At 29.3% G+C, this 22,123-nt stretch overlaps 2 protein-coding genes across 2 annotated transcripts; both read left to right on the forward strand.

Annotated features, from left to right (window-relative positions):
• Window positions 1–4,148: 4,148 nt before the first annotated feature.
• Window positions 4,149–6,268, forward strand: LOC108816793 (transcription factor PRE2). The gene is made up of 2 exons (XM_018589360.2): window positions 4,149–4,546; window positions 5,915–6,268. Exons 1-2 carry the CDS (start codon window positions 4,418–4,420, stop codon window positions 6,068–6,070), a joined length of 285 nt encoding a protein of 94 aa, XP_018444862.1. The 5' UTR covers window positions 4,149–4,417; the 3' UTR covers window positions 6,071–6,268.
• Window positions 6,269–18,296: 12,028 nt separating this feature from the next.
• On the forward strand, window positions 18,297–20,592 carry LOC108816788 (homeobox-leucine zipper protein HAT7). The gene is made up of 3 exons (XM_018589354.2): window positions 18,297–18,787; window positions 18,917–19,353; window positions 19,905–20,592. The coding sequence occupies exons 1-3, from the start codon at window positions 18,616–18,618 to the stop codon at window positions 20,235–20,237; spliced, it is 942 nt and encodes a 313-aa protein (XP_018444856.1). The 5' UTR covers window positions 18,297–18,615; the 3' UTR covers window positions 20,238–20,592.
• The last annotated feature ends 1,531 nt before the right edge of the window (window positions 20,593–22,123 follow it).

Here is a 22,123-nt window from a genome sequence, read left to right on the forward strand (position 1 = left end):
AATCATTTATTAGTAAATGAAACAATTATTTATAATTTAAAATCAATTATAATAATTGATGTCAATATAAATTAACTTAGCATCAATTAAATAAAAATGATATAATCTATACTAGTTTGTATCATTTAGACAAAATTTATATTGTTTTATAAATTTATATCAATTAAATAATTGATGCATTTATTTTTTTGGTTAGTATCACTTATTAAAATGATACAAATTTACATCAAATGAAAATTGACACTAACAAAAATTACGTAACCGTATTTTGGTTTAACATCAGTTTATAAAAAGTTTATAAAAGTGATGTTATGTTGTCTGCCTTTACATCAGCTAAAACAGTTATTTAATACTCCTAAAAATCAGCCTAAAATTCAAAGAAAACGATTGAGGAGTAGTTACGATTCTTTTGGTTTAATTTTTGCTGCCTTTAATTTAATTAGCTCTTATTTATAACTGTTTTGCTTATAAAATTTTTTTTTCCCATCTTAACAAAGCAGTTTCGTTTCTGAAATCTTCGTTCATACCTCTCTAACAAATCATCCTTGTGCTTTTTCTGGCCCTTTGTCTTCCTCTAGTTCTTAACAAGTCAAAACTTTTATAAGAAATTATGAATGATGATGATCATTATTGGATCCAATACTGGATTACTCATTAAACCATTCGTCCTCTATTCTACATAGTATGACGTCTTCCTCTTCGTCTTTCCGTAACTAGACCAGCAAAAGCAAACCATGACGCTTTTTACTTCTTGTGAGATTTTCACATTCGGTCTCCACAGTAAATGCCTACTACTCCTATACGAATGCCTCTTTTCCTTCAGCCTCTTTCCGTAACTGTTCGTTTGTTTAGTTATTATTTTGACTAGATCTTCTGATATTCCTTTTTTTGTTTTGTTTCTTTCCTAAGAGCAGTTATAAGTCTAATGACACCATCAACAGAAGAGCATACAGTGAAAGAGAAGAAAAAAAATTGTTCCAAGATTTCTAGTGGCGAGTTTTATGTAACTGTTTTACAATTTTATTTCACGTTGAATTCATCCTCATCATGTTTTTTTATTGTTTTAAGTTTATTGTACCTTTTTTAGACACATTGTATCTTCAGTGGAATGAAAAAAGAATTAATTAATGAAAAATCTTTTTAATTAATTTATTTAATGGCATAAATTTATCGAATCATATTAATTTAATTGAGTTACGTTAAATAATATTAATAATAGTAAATGATATAGTTATTAAAATAAATTTAAAATTAATATTAATTTCATTTCAGTTATTAATAAAATGATATAAATAATTAAAATCAATTATTTTAATTGATGTTAATAATAGCATCATTTTGAAAAATTGATGTAAATGTTAGCATCATTTTGAAAAATTGATGTAAATGTTAGCATCATTTTTTATAAGTGATATATATTGACATCACTTATAGTAATTGATGAAAATAATTTATATTTTTACATCAATTATTAACTAACTAATGTAAATTATTTGCATCACCACTTTCAGAGTCATTTATTTAAGTGATGCAAAATTATTTTACATCATTTATAAGTAATACAAATATATAAAACAAATGATGCTAAACAGTCTTTTTTGTAGTGTAATTACTTGTTTAGAGAAGACATTTTTTATTTATCTTCTCTATAATATGAACAAATATTTTGTTTCAAGTAATTCACATGTTATTTTAGATAGTATAGGCAAAACAATTTTTATGTCTATTTTAATAGAATATTATTTAGTAAGTAATTTTTAAATATTCAGAAAACTCGTAAATAGTTCATAAGTAGTCGTAAATAGTTTAAAGTACTCGTAAATAGTAAGTAATAGAGTAAGGTAAGTAACTTGCAAGTAATTCATTTTTAATCAAGTATTCGAAATAGCAAGTACTCATTTTTAACAAGTCAAGTACAAATCAAAAATTTTATTACTCGTATAATGCAAATCAAGCCGCAAGTACACGCAAAATAGTAAGTATTCACCTTGTGTCCAGCCCTATCCTTATTAGAGGGGAACGGGGGGGGGGGAGAAATGAGTGTCATGTCATCACATGGGAGGTTAAAAATTGTTTTGTTTACAGTAAAACCAACTTCAAAATATTAAAACATAAATAGTCCCACCTTTGATAAAAAAAGAAAGAAATAGTCCCACTTTTGTATGCTCATCAGCAAACATTTTCTTTAATGTCCAATTCATCACACCATCTTCTTGTTTTCTAAATATGTATCATGCATCTATTCATCATCATCTTTCATTCTGGCTAAGTTTGATGGACTTCTAGTGTAAACTAGTGTTTTGAAACCCAACCAGACTCCAGTTAAACCGGTAATTCTAGTGACTCAACATTCATTCGGGTTGGATTTTGTAAAAAAAAACTCAATATTTAAAAATCTGCAAAAATCCGTAAAACCCCACTAAAACCTGGAATCCATACTTTTATTTTTTTATTTTTTATATTCAAAATTTTCAATTAAGAAGTTAGGTTTTTTACATTTTAAGTTTTATTGTCGTCTTCCTCTTTCTCTGCCGATCTCTACCAAAATCAGTTGATATGATTTGGTGCTAAATTATTTTTGTTATTGAAAATTTATTACAAAAGATGTTTTGCTTTTGGAATTTTAGTTTATTTTGGATTTAAAGTTTAATTTATTATTCATATTAGACATTTAAATATTTATGAATTTTAAGTCTTGATATTTTTTTTTAGATGCCATAAAATATATGCATATCCAAGCTATTATTTTATGTTTTAAAAAATATTTAGAAAATTTTTAAATTTATTTTTCTTTTTCATGACTAATATATTATTATAAAATAAAATTAATTGATTTATTAATTTGCGTTTCACCTACGGTTGATCCAATAATCTGATGGTTCAGTATTCGGGTTTAAAAACGTGGTGTAAAACCAATTGATAATAGAAGCAATTTCACTTATGGATATATACTGAGCATACCTGAGTTATAGAAGCACGGGTGATGTAATTTCATTTAGGAATTTAATAAATAATCCTGGGCATACACTAGATAGACACGCACGTCAAATATACCTTGGACAAAGATTAGCCCCTCCCTAGTGGTTATAGGATAGATACCTTACGTTATGTTCCTCTAAAATGACCTAAGTGAAGTCAGGTTTTTATTTTACCCACAGCCGATTTCTATAACAGATGCACAAAATCTTTTTGGTTTTAGCCTTTTAGGTATATGGATTGAATATGGAATTGATTCTCTTACTACTCAGGCCTCTTCTAACATAACAAATGTTAGGAAGACCAATATTTATTTTTATTTTATTTAAATAGTTAATCAAATATATTTTATCTCTATATTTTCAGTAATCAATAGTTAATAATAATTATATATATTTATTTGGTTTAATCTATTTCACATCATACTTATTTCATGATATTTATATTTTAAATTTATTTATCATTGTAGTTTCATTATATTTCGACTTTTTACTAATATTTTTGTCCATATTTTTATCATATATTTTATTAGTTAATACTGGAACTTTACATTTACTTCAATTTGTCATTTATAACTTTACATCTACATTGTATATATTTCAATTGATACATATATATTCATGATATACGTATTTTACATATATGTATATATTTGGTTTAATCTATTTTACATCTATATGTGTGTATATATATATACACACGATGATAGTTTTATAATAGTTTTTACTATTATAGTTTTTCTCTTCGTTAAAATTAATATATATATATATATATTATATTTTCGTAAACAGTTTGTAGTAAAGTTTTAATATGTTTGCTTTGAACCCCTAAAATGTTATTGTCTCTCTTTTGTGGCACTTTACCCTAGTATAATATTACAAAGTATAATATTACAAAGTCAATTGATGATATTTTAATCGCCTTGGCCTATTGAGTAATTCTAATATAATCAGATGTCCAAAAAATGTTCTTTTTTATTGGCTGAAACTACAAATCGATTCCATAGTAAATGTTTGTCTTTCTAACTCCTTTCCCTTCTAAGTTCTAACTCCATTAGTTTTTCTATGCCTATAACATATTTCAGATGACAATTTACAAATTAGTCTCTATATATAATGATCTCGTGGTAGTTATCACATATATACATCACAATCTAATAAATTGTAAATCACGTGACTGTATCCAAGACTCCAATTCTAAACCACTGCTCTCCCTTATGCGTCTTCGTCATACAAACATCCCTAGTCATCTCCCTCTCTCTTGCTAGAAGTGGTCCTAGCCCTCTATATAACACCGTTTTTTCTTCTCCTTTCTTCTCCCTTTCTTTTAACAAACACAAACCATTATATATACTTCTTCTCTAACACACAACGATCAAGAAAAGATAGTGTTTTCCAGGATTCACATATATTCCAAATCTCTATAAAAAGTACAAATTAAAATGTCGTCTAGCAGGAGGTCGAGACAAGCAAGCTCATCATCGAGGATTAGCGATGATCAGATCACTGATCTTATCTCAAAGCTCCGACAGTCTATCCCAGAGATTCGCCAGAACCGTCGTTCCAACACGGTAATTAAAACATTGATAGAAGTTAGTATATACTCTATCTTCTATCTACATAAGTTTCAATTTTATGACATGAAATTTAATTTACTTAGAGTTACTTACTATGCTTAATAGACACTCACATTTACATGTTGGAACAGTTCCCTATAGCCATAATATAGTAATTACGTGTGGGAGTAGACCTGGGCGTTCGGATACCCATTCGGGTACGGGTCGGTTCTTTCGGGTATCGGGTTTTTTGGGTTTGGAAATTAAAACCCATTCGGGTATTATAAAATTTCGGATCGGGTTCGAGTCGGGTCTTTCCGGGTTCGGGTGGATTCGGTTCTGATGTAAAGGAACCTGAAAATAACCGAATAACCAATGTATCTGTAACGGGTTCGGATAATAGTACCCAAAATAACCATATTACCCGATTCGGTTCGGATATTTTGTATCCAAACTACTCAGATGTACCAAAAATAACCAAAAATACTCATTTGACACAGTTTTGTTTAAGTACTTCTATCCAAACTACAATATTTTATCCGAAAATACACAAAATTATTGAAAATAACTAATATATTAAATTTATAATTAAAATTAAAATAATTATACATATAATTATAAATAATATTTTGAAATATATATTTTATTTCAGATATCTTCGGATACCCATTCGGTTTTCGGTTCGGGTCGGGTTGGATACCGGTTCTTCGGATACAACAGTTTAGGACCCAAACGGTTATTTCTGAAGAACCGAGTAAACCCGATACCCTGATTTTTCGGGTCGGTTCCGGTTCGGGTCCTCGGGTCCGGTTTTTGTGCCCAAGCCTATGTGGGAGATTGCAATTTGAAGTTTCTAAAAGACTTTTGACCATTAACCGGACTTTGAGGAAAGGGGAACAGATTTCCCCTAACTTCAGCATTAAGTTAATTCTAATTAATTTTACCTTTGTTTTTGATTATATGCATTGAATGTGTGAGACGACTATATTGCATCACGGACTATCAATTCAATACATTTATGTACAGCACCGACTTGTTCTTTTCGTATTATATATAGTTAACTTGGTTTCTATAAAAACAAGAAAAGGACGAACTTGAGGAAAATAAGAAAGAGGCCGGTTTCTATAATCAGAAGCATCTTTTTCGTTTAGTACACGCCAGTACTCTGATTTTTCTCTCAATGCTATACAATGTGTTAGTTTCTGTTTTGATTTTATAAGTTATGAGCATTTTTTTTATGACAATGCATGATATTGTAGTATGCATAGCAATAAGCATCTATATCCTACTGCATGTCTACATCATTAATTATGACACATCATTACTCCATGCTAAGACTTGCTTTGAATATATAATTTGATGTACATTCTTTAAAATATACAGGTATCAGCATCGAAGGTGTTACAAGAGACTTGCAATTACATAAGAAACTTGAACAAAGAAGCCGATGATCTCAGTGATCGTCTGTCTCAGCTTCTGGAAACCATTGATCCTAATAGCCCACAAGCAGCCATTATTAGGAGCTTGATTAATGAATAGCTACGATATGCTCATTAGTTGTGCTTTATAAATCATTTTATAATCTTGTTGTGAGGGTTTATCCATCAGGGTTTATCTATTATATGTTTCTTATATCACAAGTCAAAGTAGCTAGGGTTTATATTTGGCCCTCTTTTGGTTTAACATCATGCATGCAACTATTACGCTTTAATTATAATAAATCACATTTTAATTTTATTAGTTTAATTTTATATTACATCTTAATTAGTTTAATTTGATATTAGATGTATCATGTATGTGTGTTAATTTGTATCTCCTTGTTAGACAAATGAAATGGGAGATCGTCACTACCAAAAAAATCAATCTAAACTTCAAAACATGTATAGAATGATTCGAACCCTATGTACTTTCATAACAAGACTCGTACAGAGAAATCTAAACCACTAAGTCCCATACATATTTTCGATGAAAATGTGGGATTTTTTATTCAACACCTTTCCTCGAGATAATGGTGTATGTAACAATTAATTTTACAGAATTCATCATATATATTCCACCGAGACAATGTTTTTTTCTTCTAGCAATTTCGGTGGAACTGAGCTTTCTATGGGCCATCAGCTAATACGATGATGGGCCACTATCCGGACCAGATTAATGGATCAGAGTATTGAGCTGATTCTGATACCATGATAAATTTTTTAGACTTATAACTTAAAACCAATTGACAATTAGTAGAGTGATCCAAATCTCTTTATATATTACTCAAGTCCATTCATATTTCTATTGTGAGATCTTCTCTCCAAAGTAACAACATGAACCGTGAACAATCGGCCGGATGGCAGTTTTGTCGGTCAAACAGTTATCAGATGTAGCGTTTCCTTTTTCTTTTGCGGTTCTCATTTATTTGTAAATAATTTACAGTCAAGATGTGCAAGCTCCTTGCCAAAAGTAAGATGTGTGAGCTCTTTGGTCGAATATCAAGTGGCACTGTGGCAGGATCACAAGAATCTTGCTTATTAATGCTGCAACAAAGGACATGATAAAGTGAGGCGATTTTTTATTTTTGAGAATTAAGGGAGGCGATTTTTAGCAAAAATATAAAGTATAGTTAGTACAGATTTATAAATAACTTTTAAAGGAGTTTGTCGTCTTTTGTGAGCAGATGTGAAATATAAATGACGTTAATATTAAATTTGTCGGAGGATTAGGATCATGAGCCACAAATTTTGCATAAATTAGCGTAGTAATTAAGTTACTTTCGCAAGTCTTACATAAACAGTTGCATGAATACATGTAAATAACAAGACATGAATGTAAGTGTGACTGTAACACGATCTTCTTTCATAATTAACCGATGTTTAAAGAATGTGTGGACCTCCCTTTCGTCAATATATACACTACAATTTCTGTATACATTTCTTTTATTATTAGATCACAAAAAGATAAATATACGGGATGCAACGGTAAAGTAGTTGCCGTAAAATATTCATAAATCAACTATTTTAGCGTTTTTGTTCTAAAAACGGTAAAGTAGTTAAATCAGTTAAGTGTGGATATGATTCTGTAGCTTAACAACTACCAAGAAACTTCACCAAGAAAATATAGGAAATGGAGACCTGCTGAAATGAACCTTTGACTTTCTAGGTTAGTTAAAATATTTGATAAAGTAATTAGCTAAAGTAGAATTTTGTTAGATTATTTTGAAGGACATAAATTGTTTGGACCTAAAGTTTTCCAACGGGCAATCAAAGTATAACTATACCTGAAATGATTTCTCTACTGTTCACACCGACTAATATCGATTGCTCTTTATTTTATTGTACCATGGAAAAGGCTTTGAAAAGATTTGCAATTGCAACTGATATTCCTACAGTAAAGTTGGTGGTGCGTGGGGATGGAATCCTATATGGTCCCTTTCAACTGAAACCTACTTTAAATTTTATACCTATTTTTACGTGTTTATTATATATACATGAACCGTATCATTTATTTGGGTCAAAGTTTATATATGAATTATATCATTTTGTGATTAATTTTCTGTTTCAAGCGCTGTGTGTATTAATACAAGTGCGAGTTTTGTAAATTCGTTTCCATAACTTGAATTTTATATTAGAAAATTTCCAACCTTATATCCTTCTCTGTTATGATAATGGAATTTCAGTGTGAAAAAGATTAGAAAATTTCCATATATATATTTGATGTTTTGTAACAAGGGTTTATAAATATATTGATGGTTTGCTCGTTTTTATGCAAATACAATAAAAACAACGAGAACTATAACTGTTATTAATGGTGAACCGCATAAATATAACAAATGCCTTACTAATATCGTAAAGTAAATGAATAATTTCCAATGTATACGGTTTAACTTGATAAATAGTCTGATAAATGCTCGCATGAAGAGAACAAGTGTATAGTTAAATCAGTTAGTCATATGTTTATTAAATACAGTAACTACCTAACACTAACTGTGTGTAGGAATGTTAAAACAGACTTGAACCGCAGGTTTAAACGGATTTAGTGTAAACGGACTGATCCGTGACCTGTTTTATCATGTAGAAATAATCAGGTTTAGGTTTATAAAAATGGTCTGTTTAGGTCCGTTTCTTTAATGGCCAATACCATTAAATAAACGGTATCTATTTAAGTCTGTTCATGATTTTTTTTTAAATTACAATTTTATATATAAAACTAATTTATAGATATGTATTTTTTAATTCATAATTTGTGTGTTTTGAAAAAAATAGTTATATTATATTCAGTTTGTGTGTTTTTTTAAGTTTCTGTTATAATTGTGTTTAAAACCTACTATAATTTGGTGAGTTATTATTTTTTATCCAAGTCATACAAAAGACTTTGATGGAGTATAGATGAATTTGATAGCCTCAAGTTAAAAGCTTCAGTAACATTGATATGTTCTTCCGTTTTTGCTTTTAGTTTCATATATATATATATATATATATATATATATGTAACAACAACAAATATACATTTAAAATAATTAAACTATATTTTAAAAAATAGGTTTACAGGTCTAAACGGACATCTATTCTATTAAAACAGAAGTACACTTTAAAAATACCCCTTAGTTTTTAGTATTATTTACAATGATATGCCACTGAACATTTAATTAATCTTTCTATATTAATGCTTGTCTTTTCAGTTATTTAATGTGTGTTTCCTAAAAATTCTTTGTCTTTTTTGTTTAATTAATTTATTTCCAAAATAAAATTATATTTAATGTGTGTTACCTTTTATGATTTTTTATCTTTTTCTGTTTAATTAATACATTTCTAAAATCGAATTCGAAATAAAAAAATTTGGCAACAATAACTAATAAACCTAACTTATATTGTTCATTGTTTTTTTCCTATTTTCTTATATATATATATGTGTGTGTGTTTGAAAATAATTAATAAACATAGCTTTAAATATTTAATGAAAAATATTATTTTTTAAATATGTAATTATAATTTTATTATTTATTAGTAATAAATAAAAATAAAAGTCACATTACAATAATCATTTATATAATATATAAATATATTATGTCACATATATTTTTCATATAAATAATACCACAATGTAAGTTCAGTATGATAAATGTTGAAAATATAAAATATATAACACCATATATTTTATACAATATATACAACAATTTTATCATACATTATCATAAATTTTGATCCATAAAAAAATATATTTGTACGAATATATTGGATCATATTCTAAAAGTATGGATTATACAATTGATGGGTTGTAAAACAAAATAAAACTACTCAATATAAATTATAAATTATTATGTTTCAAAATGTCATATAAACAATAATCGGATAAATTTTTAAAAACATATATTATCACTTATACAGATAAATACTTATTACAAATTTAGATCACATTCCTAGCTTTTTCCAACTAATTAAAATTTTCAAAAGAAATCTATATTTTTTGGAAACTTTTCTAACGTGATTTAAAATATTTTCACAGTGCATACACCTTCTCTATTTTGAAAACTATTGATACAACTATAAAAATTGAATATTCTATGGAAAAATTGTCTATAATATTTTTATTTCTTACAAATGTTATAACTAATGTATCAATTTTTTAATACCATACTAACTCATATTTGTATATGTTTTTTACTTTTAATTCAGAAATTTATTTTCTAGATATTTTATAGATAAATCTAATTATTTAATGTTTGATTTGTTTATATGATGTCCAATAAATATTGGTCATATAATTTACTGTAGAACGTAAAAAAAATTATTCGATGTAATTAAGGACATTGTTATTTTTTAAATATATTATATTAGTACACACATTACAAACCATGTATAATATTTAATATAAACAAAGAAAAAATGAAAATTGATATCCGCTCGGTCGAGCGGGTCAAAATCTAGTTTCTATGTTAAACGGATTCAGAATTAAATAGGCTTTAATGGGTTACAATTAAAAAGACATATGGTTAACAGATTTAAATGAACAGAATTTAAACCGGTATGATCTAAACAGATCCGGATAATCTGTATTAATATTCCTAATTGTATGATGCATGTGGCGCATCATGCACAATCAGTATGCTCCAGAAAAAAATCAAAAAGATGTTTGATTTTTTTTGTTTAGAGTATCCAATTTATATTGAACTAGATTTTGATCCGCGTTTTGGAAGCGCGGAATATTTTACGATAAAAAATTTCACTAATAACTTAACAAATATTTTGGTAATTTTTAAAGAGTGTGTATTTAAAATATTTTTGTATTTAAATCAGGGTTTTTTAAATTCAACCCGATTGTGATTATACCCGTTAATCCGGAGATCTGACAATTCAATTTTGGTTTTTAAAATATTTATATTAAAAAAAATCACTAAACCTCGAAACTAACCGATTGAACTGATGGATGACCGATATGTAATCTAATTGGATTTAAATTGTAATAGTTTCATAGTTTGTAATCTTATAATCCAAATTTTAAAGTTCATTATTTTGCAATTTATGAAATTATGATATTTCTACAAAATTCTAAAGAGAAAATGATAGATATAAAATAACTAAGATTAATTATTGTATTGTCTGGAAACATTGATAGTAGTATAAAAAATATATTGTTTGGAAACATTGATAGTAGTACAAAGAAATAAATATATTGTTTGGAAACATGGATAGTAATATAAAGAAAGTAACATTAGTGATTTAATGTAGGTTTAACTATAAAGTATAAAGGTGTATTTAATTTAAAAACTTACAAAATAAATGTTAGGTCCAACAGAATGTTTCTGTTTTAATAAGATAGATAATTATCATAGTTACGACTATGTAATATGGCTATTAAGGTTAAAGTCGGCTCTGTGCCAAGCCTAATAAAACATTAACCTTAAATATATACATTTAAAAAAATCCAAAAAAAATTTTAGGCCCCAAAATTTAGCCAAATTTTTTTTAGATGAAATTTTCAAAATATCACCTACAACCCCATAAATCTGCCAGGCGATAAGTCACTGAATTATATACTATGGTATCCGACTGATGAAAGCATTGCTTCATGTTTTCAAAACATATGTTTACGTAATTGATGGATCATAAAATAGTGAATATTGCTCTGCCCTACAATTTTATTGTAACTACCGACATATTGTCAGGCTACATGTTGTTCTTACCATTGGACAAATGATACATCTAAAAAAAAAAAAAAAAAAATTCTCGTTTTTTCTTTGTTTTCTCCTTTGATTTAGTAAAATAAATAATACAAAAAATGAAAAGTAAAAATTTAAAACTCAAAATTTAAAACTCAAAAATGAAGAAAAACCCTATTCTCTCTCGAGTATCCTTTCCGCCTCCCTTTTCAACTTCCAGTGGTTTCTCCTCCGACCGGTGTGGGACGGCTCTCACAGCGCCGGCGTCGGTCCAAATCTTCTCCTTTATGTTCCAGTTGCAGTAGTTTTTTCATCGTGTGGGACTTTTCTTTCGTTTTGGGAGGAGATCCGCTTTTACAAATATTCTTTGACTCTCAGATCTGAGCTGGATTCTCGTTTAAAAAGCTCTGAATCTGTGGATTAACGGTGTGGCTTAGCTACAAAAACCTTTTTAATCGAATTCCATTTTAGATCTGGGTTGGTTGGGTTGGTTTTGCGTATCCCCTTCGCTTCTGGTGTGGTCTCTTTTTACAGGTGTCGACGGTCCTCATGAGTCTGTTGTGGCTTCCATCTATCCACTCTTCTGCCATTCCTGGCCTGTTCTTGCTTTCCGGTTTAGGTGGACCTCGCCCCTAGATGTTTGTTCAGATCTCGTGGAGATTTGTTGGTTATGTTGCTTCATACCTAGGCGTTTAATGGTCGTGTAGATCAAGCCGCTTCCGGGAGTGTTAGTATAATTCTTTACTTGCCGGTTTATGAAGGTATTGTTACTTGGTTCTTGAGGTGTGTCCTCAGTGTTTTAGGGGGTGGTTGTTTAGCGGTGGTCTGGCCGAGGGCATTCCTGCTAATAGGAGTCATAGATTCTCTTACCTTGTAATTTTTAGATTTTTGCTAGTGGGTTGAAAATTTAGTTTCTTGTTTTAAGGTTGTAATCTCTGTTGTTTTTTTAAGTTACCATGTAATGGATTCAAGTGTCCGGGGATATCTCTATCTTTCGTCGGTTTAGCTGACCACGGAGAGTTTCTTATCCGTTGGTGTTGTATCGCTTTGTTATTAATAAAATATGTTGACGGGAAAAAAAAACTCAAAAGTAGAGAAAGGGCAGATGAACAGAGTTTACATCACGGTTAAGGTCGTTATCACTGTTTAACGGTATTGTCAAAAAAAGGTCATTCAATGTAGTACCTCTTTGTCCTTTTCCCACATTTTCCGCGTTATTTGACATTTCAAACTTAATTTGTTTTTGTATTTATATCCAATAAACAAAATTAATCACGATTGATTGGATAGCTAATATAAAGCAAATAGAACACCTCTAAAACTTATGTTAGTAGATCATATTAACCAGATACATGCATCTTAATTATATATCAATGTCCCATGAGTAAAAAAAATTGTTTTCGTCTAGTTTATTCTTTATTTATGCTTAATTTTTAATAATTCACTTCTTTAAGAAGATAAACGGTGACATTAATTAAAAAAAAAAGAATTTTAGATTCGAATTGCTTATAAACATATCATAGAAATTAAACGATGAAAAAAATTAAACGATGATAATTTTTAAAACAAGGATGGGTTATACATTGTGATGGGCTACAGAACAGAAGTAGTAAATTATTAATGATTTATGGGGTCGCATAAGAGTTCGAATAATTAGGCCCATTCACACGCGTAAATTCAAATGCAAACAAGGAAATAAAAAAAAAGGCGCGTAACACTGCGGTGAGCACTAAACAAGTTTTAAGGGTCTCGCAGGTAAAGCCATCTAGTAGCGAAATAGTAGCCCATGTACACAAACCATCAAGCCCACTAGCCGAAATTGTGTGTTAGCATCGTTGAATAAAATTTGAAGCAATATTAATTGTTTGTTCGTCCTCCGAGACCTCCACTGCTTGCACAGGCAACTACGAATTTGAACTCAGACTAAGGAGTTTACTTTTTTTCTACAAAGACACTTGAGAGTCGAACAAGAATGGGATCTAAAAGTTGAGAGTAGTAGATACTTAACAAACGTCATGGTTGTTTTTTTATTGTATCCCAAGCAATTTGTTCTCTGTCAGTTAAGATATGAAACACGATTTATGGCAACTACGTTAATAAGAGATCATAAATATATGACTGGGCCAATAAATAATATAAAAGAAAGGAGGATGAAACAAAAACCGTTTTCATATAACCAAGTAAATATACCTGTTAAATATTAAATATTTTAAAATAATTATGGAGTGGAGACGTGAAGTATCCCAAGAAAGAGGCAGAGAGAAGGAAAGGAAGCAGAGCACATGGGAGCAGTGGAGCTAGTTGGAGAAGCTTCAGGTCATATATTTATATTTTGTTTACATAATAACTCAAAAACTTTTTTCTGGGTCAAATATAATAACTTTAAAATATTCAATAATTCTCTGCAACAAAAGCATATTGCCAAAGGTTGCACAAAAAAAAAAAGCATATTGCCAAAGAGGATAGATAGGGATAGATAGGTGTTAATACTCTTTTCAAATCTTCCCAATACAAGCATGTGAAAGACCTTGTTGTAGGACAGGTCTGTAGCACTATGTTGTAGGACCCATTCTTAAATTTATATTTAAAATATTATATTGTAATATAGTGTACCATATGCTAAGACCACATGCAATGGTGGATTTTGGGAGTCCTTAACACATAAACCTAGACAAATTAGAATATAATAATATTATTTAGCTTAAGTATTGTAAGGATCAAGTCCTAAAAATACTTATCCAAGGATCAATCCTTAGTGACATGGCAAGCTTTTCTCTCTCTCATCCTTTTTCTATCTCCTTGATCGATTCTAAATCTCCTCTTTTGCAAAATTCCAATCTTTTTTCCAGGAAAGATTGAGAGATTTCAACAAATGGAAGCTACAAGCGAAAAACAGAACAATAACTCAAGGTTCAGTTATCTAGCCAGAGAGGAGAAGAGTCTCTGTTTACTGTTGCAGGCAAGGTTCTGAGTAAAAATGATGACGGCCACTTTGTTTTTTTTTCTTTACAGTGCCAAACCGGCGAATGCAATGGAAAAGACACGAAAAGATTCTGTCTTTAAGCTTCTCATGTTCTCCTGTCGAAGTTTGAACTCTTAACTGTTACGGAGCTTTAGTTTCGGTAAATAACAGAGACCAAGGAACAATGCATATGTAGTGTTCGATGAAATGCTTGACTGAAATCTTAAACTTCCTAAAAACTCCAAATTAGAGAACACCATTGCACACACATTTTCTACTTAGAATCCTTAACTATTAAAAAAAAAAAAATTAATTTTTTAGTCCTAAGGATTCGTTAGACGAGTCCACCGTTGCATATGCTCTAACAAATAGAGAATAATATTTGCTTAAATGTTTGATACTGCGAAAGCCACCACATAGATATGAAAATTGGGAAACACTAGTGGTGGGTCTCTCTATCTTTCACATCTACCTTGGATACTCACAAACTCTTACCAACAAAATATGGTAGAGTGAAAGAAAGAGTATCTACGTCATCATTTTGCCAATCAACATTTCTAATGTCGCATAAATATTCTTACAGTTTATTGACAGAAAAGATATGTCTACTATCTGATCTATTGAAAGTTTTTTTTTAAACAGTATCTGATATATTTCGGTAGCTTTTCTTGTGTAATCCAGTTTAGTCTAATCCAAATTGGAAAGTTGGACATCTTATCTGAAAACTAAAACAATATAGGTTTCAGTGGTCTTATGTAAATTGAAACCAATTGAAGAATTAATTCTTAACATAAATACATTTATAGGTTCTCATCAAGAGTTCTTGTCGGTTAACATTTCAACTTTTTCTTATTGATACATCAATCGACTCTTGTCTCTTAAGGTCTTTTCATTCTATAAACACATATATCTCTCTTTTTGTTGTTGTAGTTTTGTTAATGAGTTTGCCGTTAAGTTTACTTCTGGTTGTACTTATTTAAATTTTTTCGACCATTAGATCAATATAATCGTTTTGTGGTTTTTTCTTCTTACTCCTGAACTTGACTCGCCCTTTAATGACTCTTATCTTTCAGTTTATTGTAATACTTTCTCTTTTGCTCTACCATCAAACATGTTTCCAAGATCTTCTGCTTCGATTGTAAACTCAAACTAGATCTTGATCCGCCCAACTGGGCGGGTATTTATTTTATGTTTTTAGTTTTTAATTATAAATGATATATTTATAATATTTAAATATAAATTTAGATTGAAAATTAACATTTGTAGTTATAATAAAAATTAAAAGTTTAAAAAAATATATTTTGATATAAATTTTAAATTCCTAATTAAAATAATATAGAGATGGGTCATAATTTTTTCCAATTCCAAAATATTAGCATTCTTAATAACAAATAAAATAATTTATAAATACATAAAATATATAAACATATTTGAAATTAAAATAAATTTGTTAAAAAAATAATCTTACACCATTGTTGTTTATTTCTATAGTTTGACCCGTGGCCGTATAAATATTTGCTTTCACTTCAATTTTTTTCTTTGTTCTAATGTTAAAATAGATATATATATATATATTTAAATTAATATGTATTACATAATTGTTAGTATAACATTTTAAAACAAAAAAATATTATTACTTTAAATAATTATATTATGTGATTTTAATCGTCTATTATATCACAATATATCATATAAAAATCTAATATTTTTAATAATTGGACTTATATTATAAAAGTGTTATACTAACAATTTATAAATAAAATATTTAATATTTTATTTATATGATATATAAATTGATTTTGATGTGTGATATTTTTTTTTATTAATAAATATTGAAAAATATTAAATGTTAACAAAAAAATCTATTAGGAAATTTATTTTGGTTAAGATTCATTCTATTAAAAAAATCTATTATTTAAATTAGAAAAAGACATTAAATACTTAAATATATCATTTAAATAAGGAAAAGACAAAATTCTCTACTATCTTTGTTACCAAACAAAATTTAATTTTTTTAAAGACTCATATCCCTGTTACCAAACAAAAGTTTAAAGTATTTCTACTTTAATAAGATAGATGTTCATTAAACTTTTTATAATATACGTACTTGGACAAAAAAGCTTTTGTTCTTTTTTTTTTAGCCCAAATCCAGCTTAAAGGCTCATATATTTATGAATTAGAAAGATACTTTAAAGAGTATTCAGGTAAAGTCTAAAAGAGTATAATTATACAAAGAGATTTCTAAAAAGTAATATACTTATTTTGATCCAAATTTTATAAAGATAGTTTAGTATTGATAACTATTTTCTTGGGCAACAGTATTGATAAGTTATATGTTTGAAATGCTGTATGTATTTACTTTTTGATACAATTTAATTAGTTATTATTTATTACCTTGAATCTAAAATAATAAAGACTATACGTTTGGTTATGTTAGGAAATACGTTGGTCGGTGCGTCGTCTGAAAGCATGTACCTGGCGAGAAGAACACATATGCGTTTAAGCTGTACTGTGGAATGTTCTTCAGAAACCAATGAGTGTGGCGGTTTTAAATAATTTCAGTCATATTAAGAAAACTAATATATGTAAGTGATAGTACGTAAAAAACTAATAATAAATTTGAGAAATTCAAGAATATACAACCGGGGATCTACGCACTAGAAACATTATAAAACAGATTACAGTTAGATATTTGGGGATTACACCCGAAAAATTAAAATCCATGCCTGATAGGCTGATATCCAATTATATTAATGGACTTAATAAATTGCTTTGTTTGAGCACACCACTCCGACGCTATTACTGATGCAATCTTCCTAATGCTACGCCTATATTCGAGGATTAAAAGTAATGTGTCTCATCATTTCCTAAGGTTCCAAAACGTACATTGATTATTTGCGTGATCTCCATTTATTAAATTTGATTCTTCGAAGCTCGAACTAATATTTAGAGTGTTATTGGTGGAGGAGAAAAAGTGAAGTCGGAGTAAATAAGAGGAACAATTTTTTTTTTTTAAAAGGAACAAAATAATGAGTAATATGCGTTGCGCTAAGTTTTCTACATTTATCTAGAGTAAAACCTCTCTCTTATAAATTTCTTAAAATTCTTTTATTTTGACTTGTTTTCTTTTCCTACATGATTGGTATAAATAAAATGAGCGTGACTTAACATTAATTTATCTTACTCTACTTTTCTTGCACTATACTCCCTTGTTCCTGAAAATAAAATTTTCTAGATAATTCACCATATTAAAAAAATAATCAATGTTTTCAATTAAATTTTTTATTTGTATTTATTATACACTTTTCAATAACTATGAATCAATAATATTTTAGTCAGTTCAATTGTTTTTAATTAATGTGTCTTAAAAGTATCTAAAATATCTTAAAATATAAAAAGTCTATTATTATGGAACAAAATTAAAATCTAAAAAATCCTATTTTCAGGAATGGAGGTAGTATATGTTAGTCAGATCCTTAGACGGAGATAATATATAGACGAAACTCAAGATCTAGCGGTGACTATTAGGATAGTAATTGGGAGAAAAAATAATTAATACAACTGAGAAATGTTAAATCAATGTATAGTGGTTTCGTAGTTGCATATATGCATTAGCTAAGCTGTACGTTAACTGCAAAAGAATATATATATATATATATGTCAAAGATCCATGTGGTATTTAATATATGAAATTTTAAATTTCCCAAGTGTCATATACAAGTTAAATCAAAATAAAGATCAGCATATGCCCTAGAGCTAAAATGGTATAAAGGGTGGGTCCTATACAAACCTCTCATGAACTGATCTTTTCATTCTTCTTCTCCTTCTTCTCACTAAATTCTCTGTCATAAGAAAACTTCAAGATCTTGTGTTCTTGACTTCCAAACAAGTTCTTGATCTAAATTACTAAGATCGACCAGCTCACAGTTCATCAAGAAAGTTAATCACTGGTCGACTTTGAGCGTGTGTATACATATATATATGTATATGTATGAGGAGGAAAGGAACAATACTGTTAATAATCAAGAAGGACTGAGATTGGAGATGGCCTTTCCACAGCATGGATTCATGTTTCAGCAACTCCATGAAGACAATGGTCATCACTTACCTTCCCCTACATCTCTCACTTCTTGCCCTCCTCACCTCTTCTATGGTAAATTACTCCTCTCTCTCTCTATACACACACACACACACACACACACACACACATGTGACATGTGTATAATAGTGTGAAATGGGTTAACAAAAAGTGGTAAATTTTGTTGTCTTTGTTTTGATGTAGGTGGAGGAGGAGGAAACTACATGATGAACAGATCCATGTCTTTCACGGGAGTGTCAGATCGCCATCATCTAACTCAAAAAAGCCCGACCACGACAAACATGAATGATCAGGACCAGGTGGGCGAGGAAGACAATCTATCAGATGATGGGTCCCATATGATGCTAGGAGAGAAGAAGAAGAGGCTCAGTTTAGAGCAAGTTATGGCATTAGAGAAGAGCTTCGAGCTAGGGAACAAGCTGGAGCCAGAGAGGAAGATGCAGCTTGCTAAGGCTTTAGGGTTGCAGCCCAGGCAGATTGCGATATGGTTTCAGAACAGGAGAGCTAGGTGGAAGACAAAGCAGCTCGAAAGAGATTATGATTCTCTGAAGAAACAGTTCGATGTTTTAAAATCGGACAATGATTCTCTTCTAGCCAGCAACAAGAAACTCCACGCTGAGGTATACTTTTAAAATATACACAAATTAATTCTCCTACAACTTTTTTAAAACTGAAGTTCTCCTAGTATTATTTTTTTTTTTTTTGCTAAAAAGTTCTAGTATTTCATCACGTTTTTTTTCTAAAAGCTAACGATTTTCGGATAAAGTGATATGAATATTTTCAAAAAGAACACTAATCCTGAAAAAGGTGCGTTGATAGTTTGTAGAATTTTGGTGATGAAACATAGTCTTTATCAAGCGTATACAAAAGGAAAATCTTTTTTTTTTGTAACTGGGCTTCACAAAAAGAAAATCTTCATGGATTAACACGTAGTTTGCATCTCATCTTATATAATATAATAAAATGCAATTAGATTGCTGACAGGCTCTTGATCCAACGCAAAGATGTTTGTCAAAAGGCATTGATTATACATTTTAATTATTTGATAAAGATTCTTGCGTACATATATTTATAATCAATAGAATTCCCATGTGCTTGTAGAATTGACATTTACGATACGTTATTTTTATTGACTTTGGTGTACGTGTGATGATACTGTTACACAAAAAAGTTAGCAGCATTGAAGAAACAAGACCGTCAAGAATCAGCAAAGATCAAGAGAGAAATAGCAGAAGCTTCATGGAGCAACAATGAAAGCACAGAAAATGATAATAACAATTCAGATATAAATCATGTGAACATGATCAAAGATCTTTTCCCTTCTTCAATCCGATCCGCAACTACGACCACGACCTCGGCCCATATTGATCATCAGATGGTTCAAGATCAAGGATTTTGCAATATGTTCAATGGTATTGATGAAACGACATCGGCTAGTTATTGGACATGGCCTGACCAGCAGCAGCAACATCACAATCATCATCATCATCATCATTTCAATTGATATATATTGTCCAAGAAAAACATCATAATCCTAATCAACATCATCATCACACTCATCTTGATATCATTATCATCTTCAAAAGAAATTTCATAGATTTCTTAATTGTGTATTTTAAAATTACTTGGTACTGCTTCAATTTAAATTACGTCGGTTCTTTACCTTTTTCTGCTCTTTCTTTTGGGTTTGTAGAAAATTGGTGTATAGGGAATATTCAACACAATTTCACAATTATAATTCTTGTTCCTTTAATTGGAATAAGTAAATTTTATTTCTTCCGAAATATCTTTTCGAGAGCAAGTACGGTGTAATGTGTGTATATGTATGTTATATATAAGCACTGATATCTTCAAGTTAATTAGAGATTTTCGTCAGTGATGATTAAAGTTCACTGTAAGTTAATATTGTGATGGATATATAGCGATGATTATGTTTTGCTCATAGCTTCAAGTTAATTTGTTAGAAAAATTTGTCAATCGCATAACATCTTTTTTATCCTCTAATTTTGCTAGGATTTTTTTTTGAAGTGAATGGATCAAATTAACATGTTTTTCTTCGTTTTTCTTTCTATAAGTATTGAAAAACATATATATAAGTGAAATATTTTGCTAGGTTGGAATACATAGCTAAAAAATAAAATTTAAAACATGATAAATTGCATATGCATTTTTGACAAGAAGATTTGATACAAAAATAAAAATTCAGATGCATGTGCCTTTGCGTGGGAATCCAGCTCTGTTTTCGACACAACATGAGCCATGAAATATGTATTATAGATTCCATCTACCTATTTAGTTTGTTTGAAGTAATCGCGCGTGTGCTCGTGTATTCTTTTATCAGATATATAAAGTAATATTTTTTTCTTTTTGAAAAGATATATAAAGTAATATTTCCGTAGATAGTTACCATGTAATCACAATATAATCTATTTAAACTAGCACATATTAAGAAGTAAAAAAAACTAATAAAAAACAAAACCAGGATTTCTCTGGTAACTGGTGAAAACTACAAAAAACGAATACTACTTACAAAGAGACAATATGCATGCATTAAAATATCATATAATTTAACTTTCATTCATCAGATCATACTTTGAATTTTAATAACACTTGTAAGTTGTCTATCATTTTGTAAATTTTTTTTTGTCTATCATTAAATATATGATGTGCTTGATTAATATTTTTGTAGTTATAATATTATTTTCCCTGATTTGCCCCTTTCTTACAGTGTTTATAACTTGTAAATTTGAAAAAAGGAATTCATAGCGAATTATTAATTACGTCACTATAATTTTTATGAACTAGACGTATATACCTAATCTTTAAAGTTCAAACATTCAAAGTACAAGACCAAAAATGAACCTGTAAAATGGAAGTTAGCATTAACGATTGTAGATAATAATAGTAGTGGTAAGTGGTAACTGGTAGATATGGAAGATTACTGGAAGCACACATTCCAAAGACGAAAAAGAAAAATCCAAAAAGAGAACAGATTCGAAACAGTGTTTAGGAGAATCGTTCAGTAATCTAGCTAGCTTTTCGGATCTTTGGATGCTTTTGGATTTTTTTTGTTTTTTGAAACGAATGCTTTTGGATTTGAAGTATTAATAAAATTTATAAAATAAAATGTACATATATTTTGTTATAACACAGGAAAACAAACAGAGTACCAAATATTTCTTTCTTTGTGGGCTCTCCATGTGACCTCACTGCCACCACTACTTCACTTCAACAGAAACTACTCAGACTTGAGATCGTGAAATTTTTAGTTTAAGTGAATCATCTAAAACTATACAATTTACATATATGTTATGAATTCACGCAGTGCTCGTATGATGTAGCAATACTCAAATAAATAGTATGATAAACATTGGAGCTAAACCTTTCACC

Source organism: Raphanus sativus, chromosome 7 (assembly GCF_000801105.2).
Source record: "Raphanus sativus cultivar WK10039 chromosome 7, ASM80110v3, whole genome shotgun sequence".
NCBI lineage: Eukaryota > Viridiplantae > Streptophyta > Magnoliopsida > Brassicales > Brassicaceae > Raphanus > Raphanus sativus.